Genomic DNA, 10,010 nt, shown 5'->3' with positions numbered 1-10,010 from the left:
CGGACACAGGGAGAACCTGGGCAAGAGGGTTTGACTCTGGTCAAACGCTCACCTCTGGTGAGGTGCCTTGGATGTGTCTAGATGTGCTGTTACCTGAACGTTGACATCTTAACGCTGCCCAGCCCACTGGGAAAACGATCTGTGTTCATTTATGCAGTTGACATGATGATTGACCCAAGCTTAAAACTGTTTGGAGGCAGTTTCGAACTGAATTTGTTAGATTTTATTGAAAATCTAAAGAAGATAAGAAGCAGAAGGAACACTTTCTGAAATTGCATTCCTTTGACACTGAGCTTTGGTTAATTCAGGAATGGAACCACCAGGATCAGCACTGTAGTTATTTAAAATGTTCTCCTATTTCTAGCTCTTGAAAGACCTTCTAATTTATAAAAAATTTAAACTCTAGAAATTTAAAATTATGCTATTGGTTTCTTACTTCTCTCATACTGTATTTTAAAATCACATTGGTTTTTCTCAGTCCTTTGTTTTATTTCTGCTTTTTAGGTAGATGCACGTGAAAGGGTGACTTCCTGGCAGTTCAGGGAGCATTGGTATTCCCCCTCTCCAAGCAGATGATAATACTTCTTCACATTAAAATTTTTGTAGCATTTTGGTAATGGTTCTGAGAAACAGTTTACACTGACAGCCGTTAAAGGAGTCTGGAGGAAGATGGATGCATGGCTAGATGAATATTGCTAGCGGCCATGTGAGACATAAGCCTTTTTGATCTTTTTGTCTTTGATAGTTGGGCTATCACATCTAAAGGCTTTACTTAGCAGTGCTGAGATTTTTTTTTAAAGGTCATTAAACTTTCTTGTACTTTTTCCTAGTACTTTTGACAGTACTGGTTATGTTCTCTAACAGTGGATGTGTGTGTGTGTACTGGAACACATGAAAAGCTAAAGGAAACTAGAAGTATTCTTTGTTTAATTAGCACATAACTTTTAGTTTGAGCATAGAGCTGCACTTGTGCTGCTGTGACCTAGGACTTAGTTTCATTTTTTTGGGGTTAAAACTGGGCAGAACAGGAAATAACAGGGTTTGGCAAGTGGTCAGATTTCAAAGAAATCTGCTGAAGTGCTCAGAGAGGGCTGTACGGGCTGAACTTTAGACCAGAAGAAAAATTGTGTTGAAGCAAAGAACTATGGCAGCAGTGTTGGTATTTGGCAGATTTGAAAGCAGTTTTTTGCACAGCAAAAATGTGCAAGTAGCACCAGTATTCTATTTTCTCTGTATTCTCTTCCTCTCTGACTCATCTTCAGCTATTTATTCATCTTTGGGTTTATCTTAGACAAAGAAATATAAAAATCAAAATTACCTCTGATAGTGTTTTCCTGATCTCAGAGATGGAAATGACCTCATATAACCCAGTGTATGTACTTACTGCTTTTGTAGATGGAGACAGAATTCTAGCCCATGGAGAACTGCATGGCTTTGGCTTCTTGTGCTGGAAAAATGGCTTGCCAGGCATCAGGTATGGAAACACCTCTCTGACTTCCAAGTGCAAAATATCTTCTGGATGCTTGTTTAAATGATAGGTTTTCCAATGTTTCATGGAATTAAGTCCTGAAGGTACCGGGAGAGGTACGTTGCTTTTGCTTTTAACAAACTTGCCAAGAAACTGTTAGTCTTAAACACACTGTAGAGAAAAATTTGGTGAGTATTTTTTGCTTGGCTAACAGCAGTTGGCTTTTTAGCATTGAGTGTTCCTGTAAGTGGAAAGGATCCGTGTATCGACTTCTGCATTTGTGTAGCACCTTTCTTACATTAAATATGAAATAGACATCAGACAATTCTTTAGAAGTTTTAGATGGCGAGGGGTGTGTTAGCTGTATTGCTATTTTCAGACAGACAAGTGCAGTGTTTCATGAGTAAAGGAGAAACCAGTCTTTCCCCCTGCCCTCTCTTTCTTTTTTTCAGTTGTTACACTAGGACATGTGATCATACTTTTTTTTTTTTTTTTTTTTAAAGCTCATTTTTCCTTGTTGTTACTTAGACTTGCGTTTTTTTTCTTTACTTTCTGTGGAAAAATGTCTCTTAACTGATGGGACTGTAATCCCTGACAAAGTGACACTTGTCACTATTTCCAAACATACGGATAAATGGGATTTGCTGGTGTGAGAACAGAACCTAATTGTGGAATAGCCTTTAATTGAGAGTTGGATGTTTTCAGAGAGGTATTTTTTTCAGTCTCCCTCAAAACGTTAATGAAATAACTAAGACTAGGTTTATATGGTAATGGTAATAAATAGAAGTTTTATTGGCTAACATCTTTCCCATTCTCATACCTTGTTTCAGAAAACGGTTCCAGTTTTTCTTAAGAGAGAAACTGAATTTTTATTGTTCTTGGAGGACCTACAGAAAGATGTATCTGAGGAAGTCCTTAAGGTGAGCTACTTAGTATGCCCTGCTTCTTGTTAGCTATGCAGAATGCCCAACTTTTATCAGGGTTTGGGATCGACTTGTCTTGATGGCTTGAGATGCTAATGTGTTATTAATCTTTTAGGCAACTGAAAGAGCTGTAATTCAGAGCCCTTTCTGAAGTTAATCCAGTGTGCCTGCAAGTGATTTCTTTCAGCAGGCAAGGAACAAGCTTTTCTGTGTGGTCTTTCTAACACACTTCAGTCCTGATTGCAACTAATTGCCACAGGCTTGTACCTATAGACAGACACCTTTAGTAATCAGAAAGCTAAAACCCACTACAAGTCAAAATAAATGGTAACCCCCTTTTCCTGGAAGTTTTTGGGTGTTGTACTGTTACAACTGATATTATTTGGTAACTGGTATGATTGGTATGGTGTTATTTGGTAACTGGTCCTGAATCTGAGGTCCAGGACTCATTTTTCCATTATCAATTGGTACATGTAGACTGATTTGTTTAAGAAATACGTGGAAGTATGCAAAGATGGATTAATATCAAAAGGAAGTATAGAGCAGAAAATCAGAAAAATTACTAACTGTAATCCTAATTTGGTGTTGGTTACAACAGAATTAGACCTTTCATGATTTGTGGAATGTCCTGAGAATTTGCTTCAAGTCTTATACATTCCAATCTTAAAATAATTTTTTTTTGTTTACTTTTTTTTAAGAGGAAAATGAAAGGTTACTATATTCAGAGGCTCTCTGCAGCTTTTGAGTGTGCATAAAGAAAAAGTGTTTAATATGTCTCTGAGAATACAAAGTAACTGCATGATTGCAAGCAAGATAAACTCAACTGATTAAAATCAATCTGCTTGGTCTGTTAATGAGTAATGAGTCTCTGTCTGTTACCATCTAACCTCCAAGATCATGAAAGATTGCACCATTGGTCTGCAGTGTTGCACAGAAATAGGAGATGCAGCAGCTTTGTATCTTTGTTGCAATTACTGCTGGAGGCATGTTAGTAGGTAATGTTTTGATGCATCAAATAAAGAAAAGCATGTTGTGGACTTGTCTTCCGCTGCTAACATGCTGATTTTTGCACACACCAGCCACCTCTCCTCTCCATATTCCCTGGGTTATCTCTTCCAGCCAAGAGTAGCACCACATAGTTCCAGAAGTGCCACGAGTGCTGCTTAATTGCTGTTCAGCTGGGTTGTCCCTCGCCATCCCACCTCTTACTGAGAGAGCTAATTGGGATTTTTGTTTCTTTGTTTACCTCTTCCTACTTCTGGAGTTGTAGGTTTGCTTTTGTTATCAAGAAAAATTGATGTTGCTTAAGAAGGAAGTTTGTGAGTTGCCTTCTGAATCTGTTGGCCAGTTTTAACCAAGTCTGAAAAATCAGCATTGAAGAGGATTATACAGGTGGTGGATAGATGGTATGAATTTGGAAAATTTGGATTAAAAAAAAAGAAGACTGAACACTAACCATCATGCTTTTAATGACTTAAGAAGATGCAGTCACATCAGTATATTGCTAAGGGGTAGAATACAGTAGTGCTTCAGCCATCCCATAGGAGCTGCCTGTGAACTAAGGTAATTTGCTTATGAGAACATGGTCCATATAGTGTAGTTGTGTATTATAGCATTCTTTATATTTTGTTAGGTTTCAGGCATATCCACTCTTCTAGGAAGGATATTGGACAAAATGGACCTTTATTAATGGATTTTCTTAGTAGAATGATGTTTCCAAATTGATTTATCTTCTTGTTTTCAAGTTTCTCCTATTTTTAAAATAATTTATTTCATATTTTTAATTGAGTCTGAAAGGCTTACTTTTTTATTACTTCCCTACCAGGAACTGTTTGAAGCATTTGAGAGCACCCAGAAGAAGCACATCACAGACAGGAAAAGAAGAGAAGACTGTTCTCATAAATTCAGTCTGGATGTTGTTTCAGCTCTCCGGAAGCTTTTGCTGCGGGCGCCCCAGAGGGCCAAAGCCCTGCTGGACTTCTTCCAGGAGGAACAAGGCACACACAGCTCCTCCCTCCAGCAATATTGCTCTCTGCAAAACATCTGTGTTGAATTTCTCTACGATTCTTTGAAATCACTGCAGAGACTTCAGTGCAGTCCTGAGATTTCAGCAGAACTAGATCAAAAAGAACTAGTAGATACAATTTATGCTGCTCTTAGTATAGTGACTTTTGAGGTGGAACATCAGGCAGATGAAGTACGGCATCTATTCAGGGAGCTCTTGGATGTATGCTGGGCTGAGGGAAGCCCACTGATGGAGGAGAAGCTGCTAAACTGTATGCTGAGGAAACGGAGCCAGGGCCTGTTAAACATCTATAGCAGTGTTCTCTTAGAAAGAACAAGAGAAAAATTTCTGCTGTCAAAATCAATACGAACAGGTTGGTTTCACTTTTTGCTTTGTTTTCATTTCTTGTTTAACAAAGCCATTAAGGCATTAAACAGGCAAGTTGTCAAGAAGTCGGGTGATGGTCTTGCTAAGATGCTTTAACAAGCCATAGAGTCTTGTAGAAGATGATACTAAAATTACTAAAAGTAAGGAACTGGCATAGGAACCCCAGACCTCTCCCTACATTTCTGCTCTCTGTGATGCCTTTGTGAGCACTTTCTTTAACACCCCTTGTTGTGCTCTACTTTACTTTAAGCTGCTCAGCATTTCCCCTGCTGAAGGTCTTGCTTGTAACTAGAAAATTGATGCTCCATATGTAGATTAAGTTTTTATTGGTTCAGCACCAGCTGATCTGTCTTGGAGGATGTTCCATTTCAGGCCAAGAACAGATTATCTACCTCAGTAATCACAAAACGTTCAAAAGTCTTAGTATTGGAAAAGAAAACTTCTAGAAGTTGAAGGAGATGTGGAATGGGCCAGTATCCCAGCTGGAAAGAGGATGCAGCTTGATTACCTGCTCGCTTGCCAGAGCTCAGTTACTGTTTTTCTGCTGTCGACTTCACAGCTTCTGTCTAGCTCCTTACGACTGGCACGTTTCATTGAGGATCTTGTTGAAGCCAGATGGCAAGTGGTGCCCATGCTCTTGTCAGGAAAGTGGCAGATGAGTGTGCAAGGAGGGAAAAGCAAGAATGCCTACCCTCTTTTGCTCACCTCTGTACGCTGAGGTGTAAGTCAGTGGGGTTTGTATTCTCTCTCCTCCCTTCACCCATAGGGATTGCTGAAGGGAGGTTCAGTCTGGTGTGGCAGATTGTGGCATTTCTCCATGGGCATAGTTCAGTTCTCGTTTTGCACAGATCTGAGAAGTTCCTGTGCTGGGCAGGTCTCTGCTAAGGCCCTGCAGAGCAGCAGTGTCTCAGGGCACAAGTGAGAATGCACAGGACATACAGATAAGATGCATGTGGCTACAGAAAGAAAGGCCACGTGACCTGAGCCATACAGACAACCTGTGTGCTGATCAGGCCCTGCCGTGTTAACAACTGCCCAGACACTTTCCTGGTTTCCTGTCTGACCCGTTTGCTTTCCATCAGATTTGTCTGCTTGGCTTTCTTGCTATGAGGAGGTGTTTCCCAGTTAAAATGAGCAGCAGTCATGCTTCCTTCAAACACACCCCTCTGTACTGAAGGTAACCCTGTCGTGACGTTTTTTAGGTTCGTCTGAGCAGCTGGATACAGAGCGAACAGTGATGAGTTTGTTCTCGGACCCCGAAGAGGCTCCTTCTTGGAAGACAGCCTATTTCTACTGCTTGAGCAGCAGCAAGCACTTTCTGGAACAGGTTCTGGTATGGTCATGAAATCACTGAGAGGGAAACCCAGTGGTGGCTAAAGTCAGTCACTATATTGAACATATCTTAGTGGTGCTCGGAAGCATTTTGTGTTCAGTAATGTTTACTAGGAGGCCATGATTTATAGGAACAAAGAGGCAACTGGTGATAAGTGTCCTACTTTCAGCTATGTGATGAACTCAAAACATTCAGTGAGATTTTTTGGAAAAGCTTGTCTGCATGCAGGCTGAAGATTAGATCTTCAAGATTTAAGAAGTCCAGTGTTCTGTTAGTAATTTTGTTGGTTATGCCACTTGATTTACTCCATGATTTCAAACTCATTGCTTTACTTTTCTGATGCTGGTAGACTTGGGGCAGTGAGACTAGTTTTCACAGTAAAATTTATGTTTTAAAGAGCTTGAAGACCTGGTGAAAAACCCTCTGGTATGCATTAAATGATTTGAACGTATTTACATGGAAAAAATAGAGGTAGGTGGTCACTGCCGAAGCATTGAGTTTTTAAGTTTGACTGTATTTCCACTTCTAAATAACATGCTTATTCAAGTTTCTTACATAATGAGACATAATCAATAGAGAAAATCTAAAGATAATATCGTGAGGGGTGGGAATTGGCTCTGTAGTGAGCATTTGAAATGATGCTTTTTCCTCATGGCAGTTTTACTGAAGAGTAACCTGATGACTTGGAAAATAAAAGTTTAGGGAAGGTCCAGATGCAGAACTTCACTATTTTAGTGAAACTAATATCAAAGTTGCCCTTTGCTTACATAACCTGCCTGTCACTATGGGTCTCTGCATTTTGAGAGGACAAATACATCTTCCTTTTGTTTTCTAGGTGACTGCCTTAACTTTACTGAAAAGAGATGACTACTTGGGCCTGAGCAACTTACTGAGGAGAGAATTCAAACCCCTTAGCCGCCTCTTGGTTTTGCTAGGATGGACTCACTGTCAAAGCTTGGAATCAGCAAAAGTGCTGCTAAGGACCCTTCACAAAACTCAGGTAAATCAGCAGAAAGCAAGTGGCAGTGTCCTGTCCGCATCCAGGTAATCTTGTGTGGTTTTGTTTGTTTTCTTTTTTTTTTTTTAATAAAAATAAATAAAGCCAGGTAGTTTCAAGTGAGAAGGTTAATCTTTCTCAACATGGAATTAAAAAAGCAAAGATATTACAGTTGTGTGTAATTATGTTATTGGACACTTGCCTTTCTTAATCCTCAACTGTGAAGGGAGTGTGATTGCACAGGAGATTCTGAAACTCTCTCCTACAGTTCTTGCTGGCTTTATAAAGCTCTTCAGCCTTTGCTGTTAACTTCAGAAAGACAGCAACATTTTTTGGTTAGTTTTGGAAAGAGCTGTTTGATCAGTGTCATTTTGTCCAGTGAGTCATCCCTGGACAATGACTAATGCTGGTCACAGCTAACTTGAGTTCAGCCACAGAGGAGCTTGGAAATTTCCCATACCCATTCTCAAAATGATAAATCACAAGAGCTGTGACTGAAAGATTCACCTTGTCTAGGGACAGTCTTCATCTTTCAAAAAGAGAGAAAAGTTCTAACTCTGAGGGTGTAGTTGCAGTTCCAGTGATGTCTGCCTGCAGGCAAGTGGCTTGGACTACAGAGGTGGGAAGACAGAGAGCCTTGCACTGCTGGATGATTGAGGCAGGTCTGGGCTGGTATTGCCTAAAGGGAGTAACCATCTACTGATAATAAAAGATCTATTCTGTAGCCTCTGCAAAGTGAAAATCTTAGATCTGGTTTTAGCAGACAGGCATCTGTAGTAGGAAGGCACATGGAAAAGGACAATAACTCAGTATAGTATCTGTTCTAGCACATGAATAGTTCTAGAGGTTAGTGTCTTAGACTGTTATTAAGAAGCATTAATTTGCATTTTGAAAGCTAACCTTGAAAAGGGATGTAGCCACCTTTCCATGGTCTGTAGAGGCTGATTTTGATTCTCCATTAGTGTAGCCTTTCCTTGCCAACTTTGTGATAAAACTGGCAATTTTCTGTACTTAGAAGTTACCACCTGGATAAAGAAGTCTTATGAGCATCCTGTATGTGACACAGGCTGGGTTCTGCTGTCTGACAGATTTGTTGTGAAGAGATTCTTTCATTTATCTTTCCATTTAGGATCTGTGCAATGATTCATTACTGAAAGATTTCTGTGATGGGCTGTGGGCTCAGGTGGAAGTCCTTGAATGGTGCATACAGCAAAACAGGTAAAATAATCAGAAGGACTTTTTCCAAACTGTCTTGCCGAATCTGCTTGTGAATCAGTTTATGTATGCAATTAGAAATTGTCTTCTTTTCTGTGGATCTTGGCTAATCATCTCCTTGGGCTTGTGTATCACAGGCTCTCAAAGTTGCTTCATGGGCATTAGTTATGCTATTTGGTTTCCTTTTTAACTGCAATAGTTTAGTTGAATCAGAATTGGAGTGATATGTCTTTAAACATGGCTGACAGACCTCAATCTGTGCTGCCTCTTTTTTCTCTCTTGCAGTGTTACTGTTCCAAGGAAGGTTCTTTTGCAACACTTGCACAGACTGGATTGCCACACTGCCTTGTATTCCCTTCATCATCTCACGAATCTCCTGGCACTGAATGAAGATGATGTTATTGAGCTTCTTCAAAAAGTTCCTGCTAGAGACCAACAAATGCAGGGTAAATATATAGGGTTGCAAGAACACACACAAAACCCTAAATCCATTGAGTATGCGCTGCTCAGTATTTGTCCTAGGAAGAATCTGTTCTTTTGACATACCTCTGTGAATAAGGAAGATATAGCTTATAATTTTTTTTTTTTTTTTTTTTTTTTCAGAAGAAAACTAGAGAGCATGTGGGAATTATTTAGAATCCTTTGGGGGAGTAAATGGTCTCCCAGAAAGGAGCTGTGAGATCTCTTTGATCTCTCAAATACAGATCTCTGGAAGTTTATACTGTATAATATCCCTAGCTTGAAAAGTAAGTTTATGTTTTGGATTTCAGCCATCCTTGCACTTAAATTTAAAAGCAAAGGGCCCAAGCCAGATAAAATTGACAATATCTCATAGTGCAACATCTTTGTTTTTTAAAGATACAAAACATGAGGTGTGTTTTTTCCTTCTAATTATAAGTTTTTATTAATTACCAGATCTACTTGAATAGTAAAATCAGTAAGGCTTACCTACAGGCTGTGTTTACATCCCTCTTATCTCACTTCTTTAATTTTCCCATGTTCCAATTTGCTGCCTAAAAGACCTGAGTTTACAAAACACTTTAGTTCTCTTTCAAGTGACTTTCCTTGTACACTCTTTTGATTGCATCCAATATCTAGGGTGAGCTGCTGCTGTTTTAATGCTGTCTTCTGATAGGGCATCTTAATAATGATACAGAAGCTCCATCTTCCTGTGTGTGCTAGAATGTAAGAAACTGCAATTTTATGCCTTGCTCCTCTGGATGGAAGTTTGTGCACTTGTAATTTCAACTGGAGTTGCACGGGAAGCTCTCAGTGGTGGATCTTGCACAGATTTTCCAGGTTCCCTAGTGGGAAGCCATTTACTCTCCTTCCAGTATTGTCTTGTTAAGGTGTTGGTTTCCAGTCCTGTATTTACAGGTTTTGTTGCTAGAATGGTCTGGACAATTGTATTGAAAAGACTTAAAATACATAATGATTGAGACTGTATCTAGATGTCTGGTTTCAGCATCCTGCTTTCTGAAATTGTTTAGTTGTTGCTTGTGTGTGGGGGTTTGTTTGTGGTTGGTTGTTTGTTTTTAATCTGTTCTTACAATTTAATTCTTTCCTGCAAAAACAGGAAGAGGCAGTCCCATCATATCTTCTGGGAGCTGCATGACTGTGGCAAAAGAACTTTAGCTGTGGCTTCTTTTTTTTCTTTTTTTTTTTTTTTTCAGATTGCCTTA

General features: G+C 39.5%; 1 protein-coding gene across 1 annotated transcript in view; it reads left to right on the top strand.

Annotated features, from left to right (window-relative positions):
• The window catches only part of ZFYVE26 (zinc finger, FYVE domain containing 26), a 48,311-nt gene that overhangs the window by 298 nt on the left and 38,003 nt on the right, over nt 1-10,010 (top strand). Inside the window, 7 exon segments of the mRNA XM_008937533.1 lie at nt 1,396-1,474; nt 2,299-2,388; nt 4,217-4,769; nt 5,986-6,116; nt 6,952-7,116; nt 8,243-8,331; nt 8,614-8,774. Of these exon segments, the coding sequence (XP_008935781.1) occupies nt 1,396-1,474; nt 2,299-2,388; nt 4,217-4,769; nt 5,986-6,116; nt 6,952-7,116; nt 8,243-8,331; nt 8,614-8,774 (1,268 nt within the window).

The sequence above is a fragment of the Merops nubicus genome, unplaced genomic scaffold (genome assembly GCF_000691845.1).
Source record: "Merops nubicus isolate BGI_N331 unplaced genomic scaffold, ASM69184v1 scaffold20073, whole genome shotgun sequence".
Classification (NCBI taxonomy): Eukaryota; Metazoa; Chordata; class Aves; order Coraciiformes; family Meropidae; genus Merops; species Merops nubicus.
The sequence above is the reverse complement of the archived record's forward strand: the minus strand, read 5'-3'. Positions and strand labels throughout refer to the sequence as shown.